Below are 27,384 nucleotides of genomic sequence, written 5' to 3' on the forward strand. Positions count from 1 at the left end.
AAAGGATGCTTGAACTCTGGGAAAATATCAAGGCTATGGATGGTGGAAGTATGCTAAAACCATGGAATAAAAAGATAATATAAAGCAAACATGGAATAAGCCATCTCATTTAACACATCAAGGTGAACAATGTACATTTCTTCCAATTGCACATCCACTGATGAGAGTGGAGGAAATGCTTTTCTGCAACTCTGATCCTATTTATTCTAGGACTTCTCAGTTGCACCAGTTTGCTAGGATCAGGAGATCATACCTTGGAGCTGTTCTTCCATCAAAGATGCCTTGGTGGAAGAGGGTTAACCCAGGAATGCCATGTCTGCTCATCTGTGGCAATAGCAGGAACCCTCCTGACACACCAGGCTTAAAGTGAGGTAGAACATGGGTAGCCCAATATTACTACCCAGGCTTAAAGTGAGATAGAACATGAAGAGAGCCTGTCCTATCTTTTATTTTGGTCATTTGCAGCACCGGCATGATTTAAACTGCTCCTGAGCTGCTGGTGGCCATCTTAATCATAGAGTTTGGTAGAAAGAGGGGCCAAGCAGAGCAGAGCAGCTGTAATACTTAGGGCCTGGGAAGTGACAAGACCTCCTTGTCACTTCCACCTCTTCCTCCTCTGCTCACCTGCCTGCTGGCATCCTCCACTGCCTGCTGCTGACCAGCTATTTCTGATCCCCGGTGGAAGCAGAAAGTGATTGTAGGGAGCAGGAAGTATTTGAGTGAGAGTCTGGGGGTGGGTGCAGGCAGTGTGTGCTGCTGGTGTGTGGAGTGGGTATATGGGGGCTGTGAGTGGGGCACACTCAGAATACATGCTACTGGGTGTGTGGGGTAATGCACACCACTGGAATGTGTGTGTGGGGGGGGGTAGCATGTGCAAGAGTCACTGTGGGAGGGAGCTGAACTCTGGCCACCACTGTCCTAGATATGTCACTGTTCTGATACAAGTTATTCATTTAAAATATGCAGACACAAAACAGATCCTGTTTGCTCTTTGCAACACCAATTTATTTTATTCACAATTCAATATGATTTTAACTCATACACAGGATTTGCCTTTGCTAGAGCTCTCAGAACTCAGATTGTTACCCCTTTTTCATTTCCTCCTTCTCCTTCCTTTGTGAAGGCAAATATACCTGCCCTGCCCGTTGCCGATCTTTGGACAGCACTTTCCAAATGCATAAGCCCACCTGAGAAAGAAAGAGGGTTCATATGAGTTCTTTATCAGGGCCTCATGCAGCGGAGGAGGAGGTTGTGGGGTGCAGGTATAAGTTTTGCCCAGGCTCAGGAAGTCAAAAACCCCCAATGGGGATTTTTCTCTTTAATAATTCACTCCAGCAAAGAAGCACAAAGGAATCCAAAGTGCCTTACTCTTCTGCCTTCTGGCCATTTCCCCCCAGCAGGGCCAATCTGTTGACAATTGTATGCTGAAGACAAGGGGTTTGCTAGCCATTCGCCATCATTTTACCCTAAAGCCATGCTTGCATACTCAAGTCAGTTGTAGTCTTATCAAGTTCAGATAGTCAAAAATTCTAATAAATGGTGGCCATGAAGATGTGTGGTCAGGGCCGCTATCCATTGCCAGGTTGCATTAACTCTGTAACTGGGTTGCACGAGTTCCAAGAACCTGTGCGCAGCTGCCATCAGGCCCGCTGTGCTCACCATAACAGGCACCTGGCAGTGCCCCCCCCCAGCTGGTGCCACTTCTCTCCACACTGTGCACTGTGGTGGTAGCGGCAGAAGCCTCCCTGAGGGAGCAGCCATTGGCAGGCTTTTGTGGGGAGAGAAGTGGTGCCATGGGCAGGGGGGTGGGGCCGCCAGATTTGGGGGCAGGTGGTGTAGTGGTTAGAGTGCTGGACTAGGACCGGGGAGACCCGAGTTCAAATCCCCATTCAGCCATGAGACTAGCTGGGTGACTCTGGGCCAGTCACTTCTCTCTCAACCTAACCTACTCCACAGGGTTGTTGTGAGGAGAAACCTAAGTATGTAGTACACTGCTCTGGGCTCCTTGGAGGAAGAGCGGGATATAAATGTAAAAACATCACACACACACACACACACACACACACACACACTTGCACGGATACTCTCTTTCCCCTGCACACACACACATACCTCAGGCATAAGGGAGATGGGGTTGGGAGAGGGAGAAACTAGAAAACCATTTGTTTGTTTTGGTTTGTTGCCCCTAGCCAAATGGCAATTCTACTCACATGCTGAGATGGAGCCAGGGTCATACAAGCTTTGATCCTTTGACTGAGGGCCAAGGTAGCCAATGCATTTCTTCCTCTAGCATTGATCCTCCCAACTGACTGTTTAGCAGGTTTCACACCGTACTTCAGGGGGGTAGTCACTGCAGAATTGTTTCAGAAAGTACAGGAACAGTTACTAATCCCAACAGTCATCACAGGGCCCCATCACCTCCTTTCACATCTAGTAGCTCCTAGCCCTCAGTCTGCTAATATTGCTTCGTTCTCCTGGGACAAGTTCTGTAGTTGGGATCATCTGCTCAAATGAAATATATCTAATACCCCCCCCCCCACCGCTGGATCTTTTGCAAGTGTAAGTGGTTTTTGCAGTCCTTACTTTTATTCATTTATTTTATTTATTAGCATATTTTTATACCATCCAAAACTTATGTCTCAAGGCGGTTTACAAAAAAATAAAAACAGAGAGTAAAAGATTAGTTAAAACAAAAACAAAAAGTTTAAAACATTACAACAATTTAAAATTTTTTAAAGAATATTTTAAAACAGCATTAAAACCATTAAAACAATATTAATTAAAAGCCTGGGTGAACAGTGATGGCGCATTGTTGCACAGCTGATTGATTGATGACTTGTTTGTTTGTTTAAATTATTTATATTTTAATTGTATTGTTTTCCCCCCATTGTTGTGCTGGTCATAGACCGTAATAAACTTTAATTGATTGATTGATTGATTGATTGGGCATGGAGGAGCAGGGGGGAGCCATGCTCACCTCTCTCCCCTCCTCTCCTCTCCACCTGCTGGGATCTATTCCTGTGGGTCAGCCAGCCCTCATTAGCACGTTCCTGTGGGTGGAAAGGAGAAGACAGTGGGGAAGCGGAAATGGACCCCCCTCTCCCTCCGCACCCTCTTGGCCTGGCAATAAGCTCTTGCAGCAGGGATGCTGGAGGAGCTCTGTGGGGCCGCAGCCCTCCTTATGCCAACCTCCCCGTGTGCGCCACGCCGACCACGAGCTCACACGGAGCTTCCCGGAGGCCATGCTTGGAAGCCCACCCCTGTCCCGTAAGAGAACAGCTTTTTGGCCAGGAGGCATCAGGCACCCCAAGTCTCCTCCTGAGATGGGCCACCCTTTGGACTGCAATGTCCCCACTGGCTCAGCCAGGCTCCTTCTGCATTGGCAGGCCTTGCTGAGGATGCCTCTATCTCCCACTTCCACATTCACTCCTGCTCCCTTTCATCTGCTCTGGGCAAGCAAAGAGCCCCCTTTGCTCCAGCAGGCAGGAGAAGGTTAGCAGAAGACCCCGTGATGAGAATCAGGGCTGGAGGTGTGCCCAAGACATCCTCCCTTGCTGCTCAGGGGGGAAGCCAAGGTAAAGCAGAATTCCCTGGCTTTCCCCCACCCCGTCAACCCCCACCCCCTGCCTGATCTGCCTCAGAAGAGGAGACCACGTGACTGCAAGGATGGGTTGGGTGTGGGGCTGGCTATGACTCCTCCAAATTTTGTTGCCTTTACCATCCCCTTGTTCTGTGTGACCCCGGCTTCCCTCCCTCCCTCCTCTCTCCCAGGGGCAAATGGGCTTTGCTGGTCGTCCTGTTGGAGGCCTGTCCTGTTGAGGACCGAGTAGGAATTTTTGGCTTTCCAACAGATTGGCTAAGATAGAAAGGTGGGTTGTTGTTTTTTTGCCAACTCCATTCTGTCCTGTTTTGTTTCCTTTCCTTAAAAAGTTATGTAGTGACTTGAAATCTAGTGAAGTGTATTAATAAAGTTGCCACTTTTGTTCACGTACAGTTGTTTCTGAGTTCTTCTTTTCATCCTGTCTCCCTTGGAGTGTTTGTGCCATATCTAGTCAGTGATGGTTATTGATCGACATCGTTGTTGCTTCTTCTATGATGTTGCTCTCAGCCTGGAGAGGGCGCTAGAGAGAGAGTTCCTCAGCCCCCCCTCCAGTCACCTCCCCCCATCAGAGCTGCCCCTGCCCCATACACCATAGGCCGGCAGTATCAGAGAAAGAGAGAGTGCCCCAGTTCCCCACCCTAGCAGAATCCCACCCAAATTAGAGCTGCAACCTCCTCATTAACTGGTAGCAAAGTTCAATGGACACCCCATATAGTTTCTCACCTTAGTGATTTTGGGGCCCATTAGTGTATAAGTACAATCATGAGCCAAAGAGGGAGTGGCAGCTTGTCACCTATGGTGGCGTTGAAAACAAAACTTCTATTCTTACCAAATACAGCCAAACGCGCGCACACACACTCTTCCCGCCCCCCCTCAACAGTATGGCCCAAGCTGAAGGCCACGTTCCTGTCCCGGCAGACGGGCTTCGCTTCCCACCCACTCCCCACAAATGGGCTGGGATCCTCCACCCATTCGAGGTGCAGTTTTGGTTGCCAGGCCCCATCTCACCCACCCATGCTCGCTCACTTGCTGGGCTGCCTGCCTGGGTTCTTGCCAGAAGCCCACAGACTCCAAAGCTCATCTCTTGGCTGAGGGAGACGCTGCTACAGTGCTGCATGTCCATGCAAATGCCTCTTGCCTTGAACCGCCCTCTCAGACGATTGGCTTGGATCACTCCAGAGAAGCCCAGTTGAGGTTTGCCGCCAAGGAGGTTTGCTGAGCACAGGATCCTGGGAGCAATCTGCACCTTCCAATCAATGGCCCAGAAAGAACAGCCTTCTTCCAAATGCCTCATATTTCAAGGATCATCCCATCACGAAATTGGCATTAAGATGCACAACTAGGCTTGCCTCGAGCGGCAGTGGGATGAGCGCCTTCATTTTGCTGGAATTCCCATTATGTTTTACTGGACTGCTAAGCACCACGATGAATGAAATGCTCCCCCCAACTCTTAAAAGCCATAAAGTTCTGTTGGCATGCCGTACCCTCCGTGGCAGGCCACAGGCCAGCTAAGATCAAGTAGATACAAGATCAGGTTCTCCTGACACTGACACTGTGAAGTGATCTTGAGTCCTTGGCATGAACCAGATAAACGAGCCCATGAGTCAGATAAACTAGGCCTAAGCAAGAGTGTTACCCAGGCAGAAGCTGAAAGGATTCACAGCCATGTCAGGTGAAGAACTGTAGTGCTTTCTTGGTGGTGGTGGTGGTGGTGCTGTGTGGAGTCACACTGAAGCCCAGAGAAGATCATCCTAATGAGTGCTGAGCTGAACAGATCATGATGTTGTGTCATTCCTGGGGATTCTGGGTGTGTGTGTGAGGGGGGGAATGGTTGACACAGGCAGCTACCAGGAAGAGCTCCAGAGGAGCTTCCAGAGCGCAGGTTCAGTCCCTGGTAGCATCTTGAAGTGGGGCTGGGAAAGCACACAGCTTGAAACCCTGGAGAGCTGCTGATAATGAATTGTTTAATCCAGGCCTACAGATAAGTATATAAAAGTGTGTATCAAAGTATAACTCAAAAGTTTGGTTCATATCCTTAATAGAATATTAAGCTAGCAGGTTATTCAGAGTTGAGAAGCCGCTCGGTAACAGAGGCCAAAGTCAAGAGTGGGAGGCCCCCTCTCAAGAATGTGGGTTGAGAAGCCCACCAGAGATAACAGGTACCAGGAGTGGTCAAACACAGGCCATTAGCTAAATTCCTCAATCAGCAGAAAGAGGGTCTTGCTGGTACGAAGATATACCATAGGGATTAAAGTTGTCATAAAAGCCAGGTAGTAACTCCTCTTCTCAGGCTCTAGATGACACCTCTGAAATATGTACGTTTAATAATTAATAATGTGTATTAATCGCTTTGTTGATATGCTTGTATGTTTGAGACCTATAAAAACTAGCCAACTGTATGGCTTGGGCGCACACTATCAGCCAGATGCTCTCTGATGATACTCGTGCCTTTCATGACATGAAATAAAAGCTTTTTTGAGCAACGCACCCTTGTAGTTTGACTCCATTCAGTTAGATAGCAAGTATATCAGCGAGAATTTAGCCTAATCCTCTTTGGTTCTGGCAAGATGCCCCATTCCCTATCCACGTTAGGAGGATGAATGCCAGTGGCTGAATCAAACAGGAAGGCTAGATTCTAGAGGTTTTCCCCGCAACAATTTCCTGGCACCCCAATCAGATGGGACTGTCCACCCTGTCTGCCTGAGCCCAGAGGATCCAGCGACAACCAGCTGGCACCAAACAGTGAGTTCACCATTGCTGGGACTCGGTGGGACCCCCTGGGTTGGGTAAGGTGAAAAGGACAGCTTCCAAGATTCCACATTGAGAATCAGGTACGTGCTCTGGGTTTAAAGTACTGGGGAAAGGATGGGGACTGGACAGAGCAAAGGACTAGTTCCAGGAACTCCCTTAGCATACATGTATGAAAACTGGAGGGATTTGACAGGGACTGTGGGACAGTCACGGGTTTGGATGGTCACTCTTTGTACCTCCGTTTGGCCAGGATATACCTTTGAGACACCTGCAAGACAATGGCCAGCAACTGGGTTATTTGAGCATGATCGTCTCAGCTATTTGCGAGGGTTCCTGGAGGTCCCACAGCCTGGGCAAATGGATTATTGGTTTGTCTGGGCAAATGCTGCTGAAAAGAGAGGGGGGGGGGTGTTTCCCAGCCCTATCAATAATAAAATGGTGGCCACCACAGCTCCCTTTCCTCCTCCCTACCTTTCTACACAGGAGGATGGGTGGAGACCAAGCACTATGCCCCTGGCTCCTCTTCCCCTTCCCGGAGCTGGTCCTATGTTAGCTGGGGCAAGTCAAAACGTTCAGCCTCAGATCTCTCCCCCTCACACCAGGTCAGGGCTCCCTTTTGGAGCAGCTGGGACAGGGAGAGATCTCACCGAAACTACCTGTCAGAACAAACTCATGCATGAGCGGCAGCAGGGGCGTAACGAGGGTAGGGCAGGCAGGGCACGTGCCCCAGGCCCCATTGCAGGGGGGCGCAAAGTGCCTGCCATGCCCCACCCCCCACTCTAACTGCTGTCGGAGAGGCGCCCCCCCCCCGCAAGCATTTGCCATTTATTTCAGGCAGCGTTTGCTGCCTGAAGGCGTCTATTCCCCTTTCTCTCCCTCCAGAGAGGGAGAGAAAGGAAAAATAGATGCTTTCAGGCAGGAAGCCCTGCATGAAATGACTCCAAAGAGCTTGCTCAGGCTCTTCGGAGCTCGAGGCCACACCCCCTTTGCATGTGATGTCAAAGGGTGTGTGGCCTCAAGCTCCAAAGAGCCTGAGCAAGCTAAACTTATAACTTTAAAATACAAGAAAAATCTGCTTAAAAACAGGTGGTGGGGGGGTGGGAGAAAAAAAGGAAAGTGACTTCAGCTGGTCAGACTGAGAGCTTGTTTCTCACAATTTGACTTCTCTAACACTACTCAATGAGCTTTGTGACTGAGGCAGCATTTGAATCTGGTGCCTTTTGTATGTAAACATATTATTTGATCAACGATCCATTGCAGAATTGTCCATTATACAATTTTGAATGACCCCTTTTTTGAAGTATTAGGTCTGGCTCATCTGATAATGGTGTTTTATTTTTCCAATCCCTGTAGCTCTCCTGTTGGTAAGATCTTGAGTACAAGCAGTCCATTTGTTTTCAGCTTCTTTAAATATTTTCTTCTTATCAGGGCAGTTTTAGAATTTCATGCCTGTGGAGTAGTACTATCAAGTCTGGATTCCATGTCTTTCCTTTTGCATATCCATTATAATGTATCGTCTAGATACTGCTTTTAGTAAAGTTGCACTTCATTACTCAATTCTGAGCAAATAGTTGATATAGGAAGATGCTGAAAGGCATCATCTCATACTGTGCGGGAGAAGGCAATGGTAACCCTGCCCCCCTGTATTCTACCAAATAAAACCACAGGGCTCTGTGGTCACCAGGAGTCGACACAGACTTGATGGCACAACCTTTCCTCTCCCCCCCCCGCTTTTACTTGGGCTACTTGGAGGAGGAGGAAGTGCGGGATATAAAAGTGTGAAATAAAATAAATACTTGTATTTGAGCTGATATTATGGTAAAGTTATCTGAAAGATGGGTGTCACTGTCAGATGTTTGGATGGGAGGGGGGGGCAATTTCAGTGCTTGCCTTAGGCACTATCCCTAGATACGCCCCTGTGTCAGTTGCTGCACTGGATCCCAGGTCCAGGTGTGTTTACCCAGTTGCCATGGCGGTGAGGTTCCCATGGATTCTGATGTGTCTGAAGGCTCCGTGGTTGCCTTTAAACTCCCTGGACGCAACTGTTGGCAAGAGGGCTTTCTGGTCTCTCCTGCTGCTCATGCCAACTTTTGTCCATATTTGGCCATGAAGGAGTGCTGAACATGGCCTCAGGCCATGTGTTCACTGCCCTGCCCCAAGTAGTTTTAATGGGGTCAAGGTGGAGAAATCTAGGAAGCGAGTCCCTCTTGGTCCCTTTGGGCTGACCATCTCCAGGTGGGCATGAATGAACTGGCCTGGTCCATCTTTACTTCTGACCCAGCTGGATTCCTGCTTTCCTTTCTTCTTTGCAGGACATGGGTAAGGGATGCCCATTACTCCACGATGTTGGCAGCCTCGTCGAGCAAGCTCCTGTGGCTTCTCTCTGGTACATTCTCCTGCTCCCCCAGAATTATTAGGGCCCATTGTTTATTTATGGCACCATGGATTTGTATACTGCTTCTAATAGTCTCAAGAAACATGGCACTTGCCAGGGTTTCAGAAACCAGGAAAAAAAGGTCCCTGTTGGATGGAGCACCCAGTTTAAATTATGACTGTTGGGAAGACAGAAAGGACAGGAAAAAGGAGCTCCAAAGGAGAGGAGGTGATGAGATACCTGGGCTTTTGGTAAGAATCCTGGGGTTAAGCCACAGGAGGCGAGGGAGGGTTCACCTTTTACCTTTCTTTTATATTTATTTCCCATTTCCATTTAGTTCATTTCTCATTTGTTAAGCTTGGTTTGCTTATTTTATTTGTATAGTTAATATTCCTTGAGGGGCAAATATTGAAAATACCCGGAGCAAACAGTGGGAACTCACGAAGGAGAAAGATCGCAGGGAATGCAGGGAGTAGCCACGGCTATGTGAATGGTCCATCTAATCCCCCGAATTAAAATGCCTCGAATCTACTGTGAAGTAGATTCACTCCTCGGATACCCAGTGGCATGAAGCCATGTGTGAATAACTCCCATGTGACCTTAAAGTCCTCACTATGAAGGCTACTGAAAACATTGAATTAAAGTTAACTGGAAGTACTCTTTTCCAGTCACAAAAGAGCCATCTGATCAGTGTGGGAGCGCAGCGTGTGTTTTTGGTGGCAGAGGTGGGGTGTGTGTGTTAATGCCTTTCCCCTCTGTGAGTCTTTTGGGGACAGGACAGCAAACCAACTTCTCCTTATTATTCATTTTTCTATTTAAACCAATTTGAGAACCTTTTAGTCTATAAGTGGCATAAATAACAGTAGTACTGTAATAGCAATATTTGTAGACTCTGTCTCTAATCTCTTAGTATTGCATCTTTGATTTACATTAAATTGCCTGTTCTGATAGCTAAGTGTCTGAATGGTTCAGTCTATTTGTCATATGGATGTTGCCATCCTCTGGGAAAGACAGGTGCTGAGTGTTTTATGGCTATATTTTGAATGGAGTCACATCATGTCTCATTGAAACAAAACCAGTGATCTAGTGTTGGAAAATCTGTTTGGAATGGAAATGAGAGAGAAGCCAAGCCTCTGCTATGCTCCATTGGCACCTCCTACTGGATCAAGATTGTCATGAAGTGATGAAGGGTAGAAATAAGATAATTAAGGAAGGACTAATGAGTGTTGTCCTTTGTTGGGTTGATGGTTCTTCTGCTCCTGAAATCCTTGGGCCTAGCAACTAATTCTATATTTCTAGGTGGTAGATTCCAACTATGAGGATGCATCCATCACTCTGGGGTCTTGGTTTTGTTCAATTTCATCTGTAGTGTGTAAACATCACAGTTGTTGATGTTTTAGTTGTTGATGTTGTTGTTGATGACAGTTGTTGATGTTTTGAGGAGTTAGCAACCCCTGCTAAGTGGGCAAAGAAGCACCTTTTAAAAGTGGCGATTCTCTTTATTTATTTATCAGGGGGAGAGAAACTGGCCCTATCCATCCCCAGCAAAGTAACTCCAGTAACTGTTGCTAATGTCTGTCTTGTGTTTCCTTTTAAATTACGAGCCCTTTGGGGACAGGGACCCATCTTGTTTCTTTGTTTGTTGTTTTTCTATGTAAACCGCTTTGGAAACATTTGTTGAGAAGCAGTATATAAATTGTTGTTGTGCAGTCAGATCCTGTGTATACCCAGAAGTACGCTCTACTATACAATGGGACTTACTCCCAAATAAGTATGCATAGGATTGATCCTAAGCCAAATGTACAACATGCAAAAATGTTATTTGGCTATCATCCTGACCTATTTACTTTTTTCTAAATGATGTTACTTGCCAAAGGGATAAGTAAGCTGAACTTTGCAAGATGCCAAATCAAAGCAGAGCACCTTATCATTTGGGTCAACTGTTGATCAACTGTGCTGATAAAAACTTGGCTTACTAACTCTGAGTGATAGAACACATTTGTAGAGAGTACAGTTTGATGCCGCCTAGAGATGTATCAGGCGGTATAAAAATATGATAAATAATAAATTTGACAACTTCTAATGAACATAGTTGATCCACAGAAAAGATCACCTGTTCGGGGCCAGTTGTCCTTCTTGGAAACCAAAATGGCAGCTACATTATGAATTAACCTATGACTTTATTAATTTACAAATATAGTAGTATTGACAGAGCAAACCTCTCCCTCCTGCAAACATTGTCTTTTTGGCTTAAAATGGGGCAATGTAGAATGTCAAAAAAGGAAAAACATTTCTGCTTTAAGGCACCTTAGCAATGGGATGTGATGATGGCCTCCAGCTTGGATGACTTTAAAAGGGGCTTAGACAAATCCATGGAGGACAAGTCTATCACTGGCTGCTAATCTGGATGACTAAAGGCCACCACCAAGCTCAGAGGCAAGATGCCACTGAATACCATTTGTAGGGGAGTAACAGCAGGAGAGAGGGCATGCCTTCATTTCTTGCCTGTGGACTTCCCAGTGGCATCTGGTGGGCCACTGTGGGACTAGAAAGGCCTTGGGCCTGATCCAGCAAGGCTCTTCTTATGTTCCAAATATGAAGCCAAATTTAGTTTCTCCTAAAACAAAATTTTCCTTTTTTCCCGACTGAATCAGAAAAAAATCAGTGAATCAGTCTCTGATTCAACCAACTTTAGTTCCAGGATAAATATGTACTAGATTAGAGTGTGTGTTCATCAGAGTGGTTACGAGCAGGGATGGGCATTACTGGTAGAAGCCGGACTCATCTGAATTAGCTCTCCAGGCATTTGGGCTTGCTTCTCCCTAACTTCTTGTGCTGCCAATAATGCTAACTGGATTGATTGGCTGTAAAGGGACCTGGCCATGCCATTTTAAATCTCTCCCTTTGAGTGATTGGGATGCTTTTTACTTTGTCTTCCATGAGCTTCTTTCCAGTTTTTTCCCTGACAAAGCATCAGGATCAGAGGTGGCAGGCCCCTGCTAGGCAGCACCAATGGGAGGGCACACACTTGCCCTCTTTTTCCTACTTGCGGGCTTCCCAGGTGGTCACTGTGTGAGCGAGGTAGGAGGATGCTGGACTAGATGGGTCTGGATCTAGATGGGTCTGATCTTCGGCCTGATCCAGCAGGGCTTTTTAATGTTCGGTTCTCCTTAAACTGGGGCCATCGAGACCATGACCATGCTACTTTTTTAAAATTAACAATTTTTATTAGCATTATATGGATTAGAAACATCTTCCTCCAGTACCCCCACCCCCATGCAATTTTTAATCTCTCCCTTTGGTGCTCAGAGTTGTTTTTCCTTTCTCTTCTGTTAATTCTCTGCCAGTTTCTTCACAAAACAGTTTTTCTTGCTTTCCTCCTGTCCTGCAGCAAAAATCTCCTACAGTTCAATGCTTTTGATAAGGAAATCCCTTTTTCGCTCATTGTAAACGTTTCTGCAATCTGCTATTCTGGCAATTAGCTCTCCCTCCCAGGGCCACCATTTTCTTACCACCTGTTTTATGGTGGTAGCTCCCGAGGAGGCTTTCCACACAGGGCTTCTGCCCCGAAGCTCCTTCAGAAGAGTGTGTGTGTTCAGTCACACACCAGCCAAACTTACCTCAAAGTCCCTTTGAGATTTTTGGACCCACTACACACACAAACTGGGCTTTGTGATGCGAATTCTAGCTTATCTCGACATATGTCTGGGTTTTTAAAATGCTGTTTTTAAGCTGGGCTGTGAATGTAACATCGGCCATAGTGGCCTAGACAATTCCCTGTGCTTTGAACCTCAGCTCTCTATCTGAAATGTGGGGATGTTACTGACCTGGGATGCCCCATCCCCAATTTAAGTGGCAGGATTGTCCATGCAAAATGTGGTATCTCTCTGCAAGTCAGCATGAAGTATCTTATTCAGAAACTCTTCTAAAAATAGAAATAAAGAGAGTTTCCAACTTTCCCTGAGCATGTTCTGGTGTTTTGGGTTTTTGTGTGCTTTACAGCTTATCTGGAGGTGGAGGTGGCGGGGTGTGGGAGGCCTTTAGGTCCAGGCTCCAAAATGACCTAAGTGCACCTCTGCATGGGGCACAAATCTCCCAATTCCCTGCCTTTATGGTAATCGTGAGAAGTTGTCCTCTGTGTCCTGAGCTAGATAGACCAATGGTCTGACTCAGTTTTAAGGCAGTTTCCTGTGTTCTTACCTTGCACGGTAACTGAAGAGGTTATAAAGGTAGTGTATTCAAGTGGTCTGAACATTTGGAATACACTATAGAAATGCGAAGCACTATTATTTATGTGTTCGTAAGTAAATACATGTTGAGGACCTTCCCTTTTCTTGACAGTACTTGCATATCATGTTGCCTGCCCCCTGCCCCCCAAAGTATGTTTGAAGAGCACAGTTGAACTGGAAAAGGCAAGACATTTTTTTCGAGATTGTATCAGCAAAGTAATCCTGTCCTCCCACTCCGTCCTCACCTGTGGGGCTTTTGCAACAAAAACATTTAACAGGGATATGCAGTAAAAGGATAATCAATCAGTTTGAAAGTCACCAGATCTGAACACCTGCTGGGAAAAATATCATTATCTCCCCTCAGCATGATGACATCAGAGACAAGAGGGGTAGATTCCACCACTGAGTATCAGCACAAAAGGGAACAGAAGTTATACCAGGCCCCTGGCTAGTTTTCAATCAATTTCCGGTAAACAGATTGCAGCCTGGACCCAAACCAAGGAAGGTCTAAAAATGACCTTAAGACTAAATTTTAAGTTACATTTCCCAAGAGGCCAGAATCCTTCCTGCTGGGAATAATATAAGGTGCAATTTCTACAACTAATTCAACGTTTTTTATGTATGCTTCTATGGTGGCTAGAATTATATATGCACAGAAATGGAAGAGTAATGAACTGCCTTCAAAAGAAGATTGGCTAAAAATTTTGGAATATGCGGAGATGGCAAAACTTACAACATTAATAAGAGACCAAAATTTGGAATGCTTCAAAGAAGATTGGAAACCATTCTTGTTGTATCTAAAGAACTATTTTCCTACTATGGACTTTACAGCAGGGTTCGAAATTTAGTAAAAAACTGCAGGTTGGGTAGATTAGCTGTGTTTGTAAGGGTTTAAATTTATGTTTTGAACTATTATTATAGCAAGGGTAAACTTTATAGCTGATGATTCACGAAGAGATGTGTGCGGGAAGTCCACTTTTGTCTATTTGTAATCAATGACAATATTATTATTGTTAAAATTAATAAAAATTGAATTTGGAAAAAAAAAAGACTAGATTTTAAGTTGGGGAAGTGTGAGGGCTTGCATGGGGGATTTTCAAGTTTTTCTTTTTCCCTCTCAACAATTGACCGACCCTCCTTCATGCTATAGCATAAGGGTCCCCAACCTTGGGTCCCCAGATGTTGTTGGACTACAACTCCCATCATCCAAAGGCCATTGTGGATGGGGATGATAGGAGTTGTAGTACAGGGTCTCAAAGTTAGGTGCTCCTGCCATAGGACAATGTGTTTGAATGACACTTCCATCCTTCAAATTAAAGGAGCTTTATGCACATTTTTTTTAATCCTGGGAGAAGCTTAGAATGAGGGGGGTGGGTGATGGTGATAGAAGACAATGTGAATTCTAATGTCTAACCCTTGGATTCCTCGGAAGCAATTGGTCCAACAGCTGGGAAGTGAAGCCTTGAACACATTCAGACTGAACCACAGTATTTTCCTTAGGAGCACCTGGGCCTTTGCTTTGCACCATTTCCAGTCAGTTTCTTTAATTGCACAGACCCACAGTTGGGTCTGTGCAATTGGCACTTGCTTCCATTTGTCAGCGTCAATGCATGCCTTGCAGCAGCTCCTGTCAATCTCTTTCCCTCAGTGCAAACTCTTTCCCTCAAAGCAGGGGTTCTCACCCTGTGGCACGCCAGGTTTCGCTGAACTACAACTCCCATCCTCCCCAGCTACAATTTATCGTAGTACCACAGGGTGAGATCCTCCGCTCTAGAGACTCCACAGAGGGAGAGGAATGCTGCAGAATGTAACTCACAACATGGTAAGGCTTTCTCATCGTGGAAAACATAGGGAGTGTTCAGGGGCGCAGCAAGGCTGGAGTGGGCCCTGGGACAAAAAGCTGGAGGGGGAGAGTGAGGAGCAAGTGGTCACGTCCTACATACCACACCAGGTCAGTGAGCAGTGTGCTGTAATAACCCCGAATCAAAATTAGGAAAATTAGGAATCAGCTGAGCAAACAGGACCCCCCCAATTTATTCCCCCCACGTGTGATGTACCCTAGAGGGTGGTTGGCACCCTCTTTGCACTAGACCACCACTCACTCTGGGCCACCCCAGCACCCCGCAAGTGGTTTTAAGGTTTTTCTCCATAGGGAAGAATGCAGGTTTCAGCAGCCCCATAACTGCACTTGGGGGGTGCTGGGGTGGCCCAGAGCGAGGGTGCCAACCACCTCCATGGGTTGCTAACCCATGGGGTACTGGGTTTTGTTGTTTCTGAAGTGTTCTGAGTGTAGATTCTTTGGTAGCATATAAGATTTTCAATGACAAACCATGAATCCACTCTCATCTGCTAACCTTAAAGACACATAAACTTCAAGAATCACTTAAAAATCAACCCTTTGCCCAATTCCTTTCAAATAATTCTGATAGCTTCCTGGCCCCCATTGGGCACTACCACCCACCACACTCTGCTCTTGGACACCCCTTTCTCCCCGACGTGAAGCTATACATTTGCTGCAATCCTCATTATTCTCTATGAGGAATTCCAAAATAATTTTAAAATTCACCAATAATCAGAGGAGTGTCTGATTGCCTTGGAACTTGGTGGATAGTAGGCACCCCTGGTTGTCTACCACCCACCCCAAATTTGTGCCCCTAGGTGTTCCACAATAGGGGATATGGGCTGGTTTGGGTCTCATTATACCCTATCAGAAAAATAATTCAAAATATTTCAAATATTCATAAAAAATTATAGGGGTGTCCAATTGCTTTGGGGTTTGCATGGTTGTTGGCACCCATGGGTGCTCCACAATAGGGAATAATGGGCTGGTTCGAGTCCCATTATACCCTATGAGAAAAAATAAAAATAATTTTCAATAATTCATAAAAAAATCGTACGAGTGTCCGATTGCTTTGGGGTTTGGGTGGCAGGTACCCCTGGGTGCCAGCTACCATCCTACCAATTTTTGGATGTCCGAACTGGTTCAAACTCGAACCGAAGCAGGGGGAGTTTCGAGCAAAACCAAAACCGAACCACCCCCTCCTGGTTCTAACCTGGTTCGAATTCGAACCGAACCGGGCAAACCGGTTTTGTGCACATCCCTACTTTCAAGTCCTCCGGTATAGAACCTGATTGCAGGGATAAGTTATATATTTTAGCAAGCAGGTCGGCAATTTTACATTTGAGTTCTTTGAGGACTCTTGGATGGATGCCATCTGATCCTGGTGATTTGCTAGTTTTCAGTTTTTCAAGTAGAACATCATATCTTCTATCTGACTCAGCTCTTTAGCCTCCATCACTGAAGAGCCTGGTTTAGAAACAGGTATATGCTCAGTATCCTCTGCCGTGAAGACTGATGCAAAGAACTCATTTAGCTTCTCTACAACCTCCATATCCTTCTTAATAATTCCTTTCACTCCCTCATTATCCAAAGGTCCAATCACCTCCCTGGCAGGTTTCCTGCTTCTGATGTATTTAAAGAAGTTTTTTTTATACCCCTTGATGCTTTTAGCTAAATGTTACTCAAACTCTCTTTTCGCCTCCCTAATTGTCACCTTGCATTTCTTTTGCCAGAGTTTGTGTTCCTTTCTGTTCTCTTCATTTCAGAAGGAAGTCTTCTTCCCTTTTATGGCTTCCTTGACAGTACCTGTGAGCCATGCTGGCATCCTCCTGGACTTAGTGGTACCTTTCTTCCTTTGGGGTATGAAATCTAACTGGGCTTCTAGTATTGTGGTTTCGAGTAAACTCCATGCATTCTGGAGTGAAGTGACTCTCCTGAATTTCCTTTTCAGCTTCCTTTTCACCATACTCATTTTGGAGAAGTTTCCTCTTCTGAAATTAAAAGTGTCTGTGTTAGACTTCCTTAACGATTCTCTCCCCGCATGTATGCTGAATTTGATTGCACTATCGTCACTGTTTCCTAAAGGGTTGATGAAACTGACATCATGCACCAGGTCCTGGGTGCCACTCAGGATTAAGTCCAAGGTCACCTTCTCTCTGGTTGGTTCCAAGACCAGCTGTTCTAGGACACAGTCATTCAGCATATCTAGAAATCTGACTTCTTTGTCACCTGACTGTGAATTTACCCAGTCTATGTGTGGGTAATTGAAGTCACTATTATTACTGCCCTGCCACTCCTTGATTTCCTGCTGCAACTCCCAGTCACAGACAGCATTTTGATCTGGAGGGCGACAGCACGTCCCCAGTAGGACATTTCCTTTCAGGCCTTGTATTGTCACCCACAGGGTTTCTGTGGAGGCCTCCAGTCTACCTAGGTTTTCTAGCTTGTTAGATTCTATCCCTTCTTTAACATACAGTGCTGCTACACCCCCAATTCACCCCTCCCTGTCCTTTCTATACAGTTTATATCCAGGGATAACAGTATCCCACTGGTTCTCACTGATCCACCATGTTTCTGCTATGCTCACTATATCTATTTAGGACACAGTTTTTGACTGTGTGAATGTCCTCAATGTGTTATTGCATGTTCTAATCCTGGTGAGCTGCCCAGAGAACAATTTGTTAGGAGCAGCTAACAAATAAAGTTTATTACTATTATACTATTATTATTAATTTCCAACTCATTGAAGTATGCAAAGGTTATTGAAACATTGACAAAGGCCTTTCCCGGGTGCTGATGCAATCCGTGGGTTCATTCCTTAGTACATGGAGAAGAATAGCTTTTTACAAATGCAGAAATCTAAAGTTCCAACTCATTGAAGTATGCAAAGGTTATTGCAAAGGTTACACAAATGCAAAGGTTACACAACAGAAATCAACATAATTGATGATTCAATAACAATGTTGCCTCCCCCACTTCCAAACTATCCCTCCAGACAGGTCAAGTTCCCCATGCAACAGAGAGACCTGGAAGAGATCAGTACACACCAAATCAGCACACCCCATCATCATATGTGCAACTCAATTATCTACAGTCCAAATCTGAAGAGGAAAACACAAAGATACACCCGCCCGAGATCAGGTTTGAGCTTGAAGAAAGGACAATGTGACAAAGGACAAGTGAACAGTGAGTAATCAGAACACTCTCAGTTGTACACATTAGTGACGCTGGGATGAAGGGTTTCCCCACTGCCTCAGGAGGGATCAGAGATCTCATCTGCTGAGGCTTCAAGGATGGGAGGGCAGGGGAAAGGAGAAGACACCTGTAATGGTCTTTCAGCTTGTGATGCCCGTGCAAGTGGGGGAAGAGAAGGTGTGTGCTACGTGTCCTTTTCTTCCCGACATCTTTCCAAGAGTCTCCAGACAGTGAAGGTTCACATGGCTGTTGGAAAGTATGTTGGCCGAACCTGCTGGTCCTTGGCACAAGCAGCGATCACCGCTCATTTCTGTGCCGCCTGATCCTGCCACTGTCTGGTTCCCAAATTGCATCCCCCCCAGAAGCCCAGCATTGGTAACTGACATCTGCAGTTGGGCTACTGGAGAAAAGTGTGGCTCAGGAATCAGAACCAGAAACAGGCTGCTCACACTGGGAGAGTGTCGAGAGCTGGCCTTCGACAGTCTGCTCTGCCGGAGCTGCTCTGCTATATATGGAACCTTGACCCAGAATCAGGCTGTCTATGGAGGATTTCGCACCGGGGTCCCCACAAACATGAAGTGTTGCTACGGGCAAGAAGCAGCCTGCTTCCAACCTAAATCATTCACAGACAACCTGATTCTGGGTCAGAGTTTTGTACGCTGCAGAGCAGCTCCAGCAGAGCGAGCGATTGAAAGACAGCCCTCAATAAGCCAGCAGCCACGGGAAGCTGCCCAGTATGGAGTGACAGGGCTTTGGATTGGGGCCCGTTTCCTTGCTGAAACATTCCTCCGGCTCAGGCCTGCTCAACCTTGGTTCGGCCCTGCTCTAACTGCTAGAACAAACATCACAGCCAAATGCGACTGACGGGAAAAAAAACAGGAGTTTTACCAGTACCCCTGCAAAAGTGCTGCCTGTGAGTGCAAGTGCATTTTGGCGGGTGGGCGACTGCCATATCTGTGGCAGCAGCGACACGGTCTTACCACATAGCCATTGCCAGCATATCTCCTAAGGTGCTTTGTGGGCACACACAGTCTCTCTGTCTTTTTCTTTTGAGGATGTTTGTGCTAGCTAAATGAAACAAGAAACCGATCTCAGATTTAACCGTGCATTGCTATACCGGCAATATCTACATCTGGGTGGGTTGGGGTTTTTTTTGTTGGTAGGATTAGTTCTAGTGATGGCAGCTTACCTAATTGGCTGAGGCAGTTCTACTGCCCAGGGAGAAGTGCTGGCTCACCCGACAGGAGAGGAGAGCTGGTCTTGTGGTAGCAAGCATGACTTGTCCCCATAGCTAAGCAGGGTCTGCCCTGGTTGCATCTGAATGGGAGACTTGATGTGTGAGCACTGCAAGATATTCCCCTCAGGGGATGAAGCCGCTTTGGGAAGAGCAGAAGGTTTCAAGTTCCCTCCCTGGCTTCTCCAAGATAGGGCTCAGAGAGATTCCTGCCTGCAACCTTGGAAAAAGCCGCTGCCAGTCTGTGTAGACAATACTGAGCAAGATGAACCTATGGTCTGACTCAGTCTATGGCAGTTTCCTATGTTTCCTATGAGAACTAGGTGGCTGCCTAGGGTGCCAAGTGGGGAGGGGTACCGACAGCTTGGGTCATGTGCGTGCACCAAAGTCAGCCAGCTAGTGGGCAGGCGGGCACACCACTGGAGCCAGCCAGGGTGGGCGACGATGACTGCCTGCCTGTGCAGGCGAAGAGGATGGGGGAGTGCCAGGCTTTGCCTGGGGTGCCCCCAATCCTTGGGCCAGCCCTACAAGGGAGCACTGAGAAAGAGATCAATGGGCAGACTGCTTTACAGTGGTGGAAGTGACACCCAGACACAAAGCTGAAAGCACCTCTGTTCAAGTGCTCTCTGGCACATCTGCACTAAAAACATACACCAGTTTCAAACTGGTTTAACGATAAATGGCTCCCAACCAGTGACCTTGGGGTATTTTAGCTGTGTGAAGGAACTAAGGATTCAAAGAATTCAGTGCATGCTGATACTACTGTCCCTCCCCTCCCCCTTTTTTAGGGAAGCTATGACAGATAAATTGATTTCAAATAAGTAATAATCTGAAAGGCAGGTGTGCCACATTGTTATGGATTTCTACCCAAACAGGGGGCCTTACTGGGTTCCCCTCACCCTAAACAGCATTCTGGAACCTGACATTTACAGTGAATGATTGGATTGATTTTTTAAAAAAAAAAACTAATCAGTTTTTAGAGCCAGCTGCTTCTCTTACCTGCTAAGATTTAACTTGGAGGCTCTCCAAGGAACTGAAGGGAAAATATTAGAAAGGACAGAAAGAGAGTTTTACAATGGTCGGTCAGTGAGCCACCCCATGTGGCATCTTGGGTGAGCTGCCTACAGCTGACACCAACTGGCTTTGGTTGACTGAGTTGGCAACTTCTAGACAGTGAAGACTGCATGTAGTTAGAGAATGACTTTCTGTCACTTGCTCTCTACATGCAATCTGCCCAAAGCACAGATAAGGCACTCTTGGACCAGTAAATGGCGTCGGGGTGGGTGGAGGGGAATGCAGCAGTCTTGTATCTCCACACGCCACCCAGCTGGTAAAATCCAAGTCCAGACATAGCATATTGCATGGCAGGAGTCCATAAACCTTTGGCATTTGTCTTTGGAATCACCACTCTCAGAAAGGCATGTGTAAAGTGCCATCGTTGCTACAGAGAGTCCAGTTCACATCTCTAGGCTTGCAAGAGTGAAACATGATCCAGATGTTGGTGAAAGGCACCAGCAGATCACCTGAAGGCACGTTTGCAGCAGACCCAAACAGCAACAGAATCTGGGATTCTTGGGGAGGCATAATCAATTGCTGGTGTCAGTCTCTTTTCGCTCATCGTGTTGCTTCTAGGCCGATTTTTAAGATGCAAGTTAGAAGTAGGCAAGTTGGGCTTTAACATTAACCGAATAAAGTGACATCATAGTTGGCATTTACAAAAGGGGACCTGCTTAAAGCAAGACTCACTTGCTGCCTAGTGCATGTCCCTGAGGTCCATTCTCCTCAGCAATATACTTTAAGTAGAGGGGCTCCGGAGGAGTCTGTTTCTGTGTCCTGGAAAGATGAGTCTCTGCTCAGTGGGGGTCCTTAAAAACAGCAACGGGGGGTGGGGGTGGGGGTTAACAAAAAGAAGCTCAAATTGAGTTATATACACAAGCTATAGAGAACAAGAGCCTGGAAAAGACACGCCCAAGGGCCAAGCTGGACTATAACCAGGGCTGTACACAATCTGCACGAAGCCCCCCTTGAATTCTGCAAGTTGAATTATGCAACTCTGTTTTTTTTAAAGGGCTATCATCTGATTTTTTAAAAAGTTAGTCCAAACAAGTTTTTATTGATCAAATCCACATATAAACAGTTCTGAAGAAAATAAGAGCACATACTATTTTAGAACAGTATACCTATACGTTGCAGCAGGCGCCATCTGAGAAGAGGCATTCCCTCCTGTGAGAGCAAAAAGAGAATGCCTCTAAGATGGCACCATTATTTTTTGTAAAACTAACTTTTTAAAAAAGTGCATTGTCTGATTATATTCAGGGATGCCTTTTTTGTTGATTAAAAGGTTAATTATCCAACTAAAGGTCGCAGCCCTAGCTTTTTTGGGTCTAAATTCCTTGGTTTCTGCTTGCCATAGGAAGAGAAGGAGTACTAAAGCTCAGCTGACCATGAAAGTATTGCTCAACCCCCTGCGGATTTCGAAAGATTTCACCAAACAAGGCATAAATATAGCCATAAAGGCCAGACACTCAGAAATAAAAAGAAACAAAGCTCAAACAAATCCCACTCTCATCATGGATGTGTGAAAGACTCACAGCCCTGTTTATAACTAACCCAAGATCCCACATAAGACCAAAGGACTGCACCCAGCCATTCCTGCATCAAGCCTGGAGAACGTAGCTCAACTGCCAGCTATACCAGGTGCACAAACTTTATCCCAGTTAGTATCCTTAAAGCACAGTTAAGGCAGGTGACAGTCAGTGTCAGAACAGGAGGAATGTGGAAGGAAGGAAGGAAGGAAGGAAGGAGAGACACACAGGATTGGGATGTCTTAAGTACTTGAGAAAGTGAAGGGGGGTGGGCACAGAAAGGGGGTACAGGTACGTTGTACCTGCTTAGAATCCAATACAAGCGATGGGGCCTTCTCAAAGTCTGTAAGCATAAGGACTGGTACCTGCTTTTTGACAGTGACCACCACTGAAACCTGAGATCCTTTATTACCCTGATGGATTCCCCATTAGATGTTTCAGTCTGCACTCTAGGACCAGGGAGCCCCAAGTTCAAATCACCATTCAACTATGGGCAGAAGAGCTGGTCTTGCAAGAGCAAGCATGAGTTGTCCCCTTTGCTAAGCAGGGTCCACTTCCCATTTGAATGAGGGGAAACACGTGAGCACTGTAAGATATTCCCTTTAGGGGATGGGGCCACTCTGGGAAGAGCATCTGAGATCCCAAGTCCCCACCCTGGCATCTCCAAGATAGGACAGAGAGACTCCTGCCTTGGGGAAGCCACTGCCAGTCTGTGTAGACAAAGCTAGATGGACCAATGGCCTGACTCTAAAGAAGGCAGCTTCCTACATTCCTATGAAACTCACTGGGGGACTCTGGACCAGTCACTTATCTCTTAGCTTAACCTACCTCGCAGGGTTTTTGTGAGGATAAACATAACTACGTACACCGCTCTGGGTTTCTTTGAGGAAGAGCAGGATATAAATAAATAAAACAACTACAGCCATACAGATTTTGAGAGCCCCAGAGTATACATTCTGCTTGTATGGAAAAGGATATTGCAGACAGAGTTCAGCATCTCAAGAACCTCAGCTTTTGCTTTAAAAAACCGAGAGCAAGTTTTTAACCCTTAAGGCTGTGCAAACAGGTTGGAAGATGCATGGTGAAACCTCAGAAGGCAGCAGAGAGCAGAGCATGGTTTCCTGTGGTCAGAGAGCAGGGCTTCAGTACCTTGCATAGCTCTTTGCCTCTCCTGGTGGCTAGTAGAAAGAGAATAAATTAGGAACGTTTGAATGCATTAGACAGGTCAGCAGGCCTGTAGCCAGAAATTTTGTTGCAGAGGGGCCCAAAGGTACATTGGGCAGGGGAAAGGTATGGTAGACTCAATAAACCTTATTTAAGGTTTCTTTAACTTTAGAATGCTTTTTTCTATTATACACAAATGGCGATTATCTGATAATACAAGTCCATCATGCAAAGACAAGGAAATCACGTGATGACATTTGCAACAGTTCCTTATCTCCTCCCAACTTATCCTTCCTCCTCCAACATTTCATAGCAATGAAACAAACTTGGCACTAACGATGTATTTGTGACACAGGGGGAAAGGTCAGGGGTGGGAGAAGCAAAGTGCTATTCAATCATCCTTTGTGCGCTCATTCCAAAATTCCAGAAGACTGGAGCAGGTTTATTGAATACCGCATCCTTATACATTGCCATGAGCAAGCAGAAAACCCCCAGTCACCCTACAGGCACCCCAGGCCCTACGGATCAGAAGCCCTGTTCAGATGACATATCTAGGGTTGAGGGAATGTCGGGGAGAAAGGGAGAGACCCAGGCGCATTCAGTTAAAATTATTCAGTCTTTATGGAGATTGTGCACATATACAGAGGAACCTTGATATTCACGGATCCAGCATCTGTGGATTTGCGTACCTCAGTATATGTGGGAAGAGGGGGAGGTTTTAAAAGGGTTAAATCAGAGGTGGCCGGAAGTGACCCTGGAGGTCATTTCCGGCCACCATTTTAAGGTTAGGAGCCGTTTTATGGCTCATTTTTTGGGGTAAACAAAACCCCCCACAATTTTTGGCCATTTTTTAATTCTTGGGGGGAGCATTGATGGACAGTTGGGGACCCCCAAACCATGGTAGGCCACCCCACCACTCCACATTTCTAGGGCCTTTTACCCCAGTTTTTTGAACTTTACCTGACCTCCGGGAATCTAACTGAGGAGGTGACACCGACTCAACGGAACAACTTTAATGACTCAGTATTCACGGTTTCCATAACTGCGGTAGTAGCGGAGAACGGAACCCGCACAAATGCCCAGATTCTCCTGTACAACTGTATGCGCTTCCAAGCTCCCTTCCAGCTTTCCAGAGTTCCCGACTGTGCAGAGTGTATGAAGCTGTACAAAAGTAATTCTGGGGAGTGGGATGGGGGAGCAAGTTGCTGATGTGGAAACAGAGGGCAGAGAGTGACCACGGATTGATCCTAAGGGGGTGAAGCAGCTGGCAGATGCATGCGGCCACTGCTGCGCTATTACCCCTGCACTGAGAAGGGGCGTATGCACCCAAGGGCACGGTGGGAGGGAAGAGGGTCAGTGCCAGTAGCCTTTAGCTCAGGGGCAAGGTGACCACCAAGCCTGCTCCCATCTCTGTACCACAGGCGACTGGCAGACCACTTGGCTTCTGGAAACCCTTTGTGGGGTATATCTAATGATAAACACATGTTAAGGGGTTCCACACAAACAGGGGTGTGGCAAGGTTGCTGGCACCCCAGGACAAGCCTTGGAGGGTGCCACTGAGCATGCTACGGTGCTGGTCACACACCCCTACATCAGTACATCCGCACAGGTGGCATGGCCAGTGCTAGGAATGAATGCACGGCAGACCCTTGCCTTCTCTAGCTGGTAAAGCACTTTCTTTGCTGGCTGGATGCTTCTCCTCACCCCACCCCCCTGCCTTCACTTGGCCCCAGCAGTGGGGGATAATGGAGCAAGGGGGATGTGGGGGTTCCTGGAGTTGACAAGGGGGTGTCTTGGTCGTCCCCCTAGGCCCCATGGCCCAGGGACATTTGTTTACCTTGCTCTCGTATCCCTTCGTGCCTGCACACAAGTCAAGTTGCCCAGGGCGCCACACCCACCAGGGGCAGTCCTGAACACCAGTACCAACATCCAGTCACTTGCTTGTCCCGGAACAATCCTTATAGTTAAGCAAATTAGAAGTGTCTTTCGGCTGCCCTGGTCTCATATCACATTTTGGGAAAGGAACTCTCGCCCAGCTGTCTAAACCAGGGATTCTCAACATTGGGTCCCCAGATGTTATTGGACTTCAACTCCCATAATCCCCAACCAAAGGAAACTGGGGTTGGGGATTATGGGAGTTGAAGTCCAATAACATCTAGGGACCCAACGTTGAGAATCCTTGGTCTAAACCAAAGGGAGCCAAGAAAGAGAAAGGAAGAGAGGGGCTAAAATGGTCTGTTTGTGAAGACACGTTACCTGTAGAGCTGTACGCCACGTGCCGCATGCCCCTGGCTTTCATATCCTCTGTGGTTTCTACAGATATCTGAACAGATAAATCTGGAATGGAAGATGATTTAAAAAGTTGAAATTTGGAGGGACACCGACCTACAGAAGGCTATATCACAATTCTTATTTTTGAAGAAGACGTATACCTAAAAATAGGGAACATAGCAAAGACGTGCTTGTACATTATATATTATATTTTACAAGTATATGTTTGCTATGTTCCCATTTCAATTTTTATTTTAAAAAAAATAGTATGCATCATACGGACACACAATTGTCAGGGAGCCGCAACAGGCTGCAAGTCCCTGTTGAGCCATGACCGAGGCTATGCAAATGGCCAGGGTGCATGCGCAGTGGCCTAAAAAATGGCCACCGCCACCAGAGAAAGGGCTGGAATGGCCTGAAAGTGGGCCGGAATGGCCTACAGAAGACCACAGGGAGGCCAGAAGACCACAGGGAGGCCAGCGGGGGGTGAGGGAAATGGCAGAGACCACCTTGCGGCAGCACCCCCAAAGCCACTGGACCTGGCGGTGGTTGTTGTTGTTGTTTTTTAACTGGTTCAAATTCAAGCCATCTGTTTGAGGGCACAAAACGAAACATCCCCAGTTTGGTTCGAGTCTGGGTCAGACTTGAACCAAGCTGGGCAAAACAGTTCTGTGCACACCCCTAATTTCAGTAATGGCAATCAAATGGTTATCTGGAAAGGTTCAGAGTGAACTGTTGGACAAGTTATACTTCCTCAGCATGTCCAAGTGTTGGCTGCAAAGACCATAATGCACTGGACCTTTTCTGAGGGTTCCTGCCTCATGGCAACTCAGAGGTGCCAGAGGGCGAGTGCTTCCCCAGTCAAGCTCTTCCCTCCACAACATTGCTGGACTCCTAATTTGGAGAGGTTCCCTCAGAGTTCACTTCTGTTTGTGCTTAGGATGTGAGCATTATTATTCTTTCAGAAATCCAGCATGTGGGACAAAGTTTGCTATCCCAGAAATATCCTTTGCTTTCTCTGTGCTCCACCCAATACACACAGAGGTCACTGGAGAAGCTAGCCAGGTCTTCCTCCTACCTTGCTTGCACACAACTGGAAACTGGAAGTACACACAGCTCCCAAACCCGGATAGAACATAATTTTTGTTTGTGTGAATGACCTCTCAAGCTCTCTGTAAACTGGGTTCACAGTTTGCAAGTATTCCTCCTGTACCACAAAATGACCCTACTCCTTCTATCGCCTCTCCCTGCGCTGCTGCTCACCCGCACCACCAATTTGCCTCCTGCCCATCCTCCTGTCTGCCTCCGTCTCCTTGCATGTGCCGCTAGTTCACTTGCCTCTGTCTCCTCAAACACCATCAGCCCATCTCCCATTTGTTCACTTGCCTGTCTGCCTGCCCACCATCCCTTCTTGCTTATTGGCTACTAGTGTGGTGGCTATAGGCCACCTTCAGCCTCAGAGGCAAGATACTTCTAAATACCAGTTGCCCTCACCTCTTGCCTGTGGGCTCCCCAGAGGCATCTGGTGGGCCACTGTGGGAAACAGGATGTTGGACTCGATAGGCTTTGGGCCTAATCCAGCAGGGCTGTTCTTATGCTTCTGACCCTCATGGAGAGTGGCACATGTTGGGGGAGGGTCACGTGGTGGGGGAGAACACACAAGCTCCTCACATGCTAGCCATGCCCCTGCTCAAAAAGTATCCAAGAGAACTGCCTATCTTATTGGAAGGTATAATTCCCTAGGCTTTTCCAATGGGAGCATTTCCCCACATTTCCCAGCCAATGCAACTATTTTCCCCAAAGTTTTTTATTTTTCTGGTAACATGGGTGAGGTCTGGAACCTAGCTGCCAAAAAAGTTCCCAATGCAGTTTACATAGATATAAATAAATAAATAAAATGGCTTCCTGTCCCCAAAGGGCTCACAATCTAAAAAAGGAACACAAGATAGACACCGGCAACAGCCACTGGAGGGATGCTGTGCTGGGGATGGATAGGGCCAGTTGCTCTCTCCCTGGTAAATAAAAGAGAACCGCCACTTTAAAAAGGTGCCTCTTTGCTCTGTAAGCAGTGGCCTAAGGAAGAGTAAGGAAGTCTCCCAGCTTTTATGAGCTGCCCATAAACCCGAGACTCTCAAACTGT

General features: G+C 46.6%; 1 protein-coding gene across 8 annotated transcripts in view; it reads right to left on the minus strand.

The window, feature by feature from the left end:
- Positions 1-989: 989 nt before the first annotated feature.
- The window catches only part of KDF1 (keratinocyte differentiation factor 1), a 52,710-nt gene continuing 26,315 nt past the window's right edge, over positions 990-27,384 (minus strand). For 4 of the 8 annotated variants that reach the window (XM_053268780.1, XM_053268778.1, XM_053268777.1 and 1 more), the window contains 3 exons: positions 25,230-25,310; positions 2,211-2,350; positions 990-1,187 (listed from right to left, as the gene is read on the minus strand). In XM_053268780.1, the coding sequence (XP_053124755.1) occupies positions 1,083-1,187; positions 2,211-2,350; positions 25,230-25,310 (326 nt within the window). In that variant the 3' untranslated portion in view covers positions 990-1,082. Of the gene's footprint in view, positions 1,188-2,210; positions 2,351-17,472; positions 21,090-22,875; positions 22,988-25,229; positions 25,311-27,384 lie in introns of those variants that run through there. The other 4 variants (XM_053268785.1, XM_053268781.1, XM_053268784.1 and 1 more) reach the window with 4 other exon arrangements.

This window comes from Hemicordylus capensis, chromosome 7 (assembly GCF_027244095.1).
Source record: "Hemicordylus capensis ecotype Gifberg chromosome 7, rHemCap1.1.pri, whole genome shotgun sequence".
Taxonomy (NCBI): Eukaryota; Metazoa; Chordata; class Lepidosauria; order Squamata; family Cordylidae; genus Hemicordylus; species Hemicordylus capensis.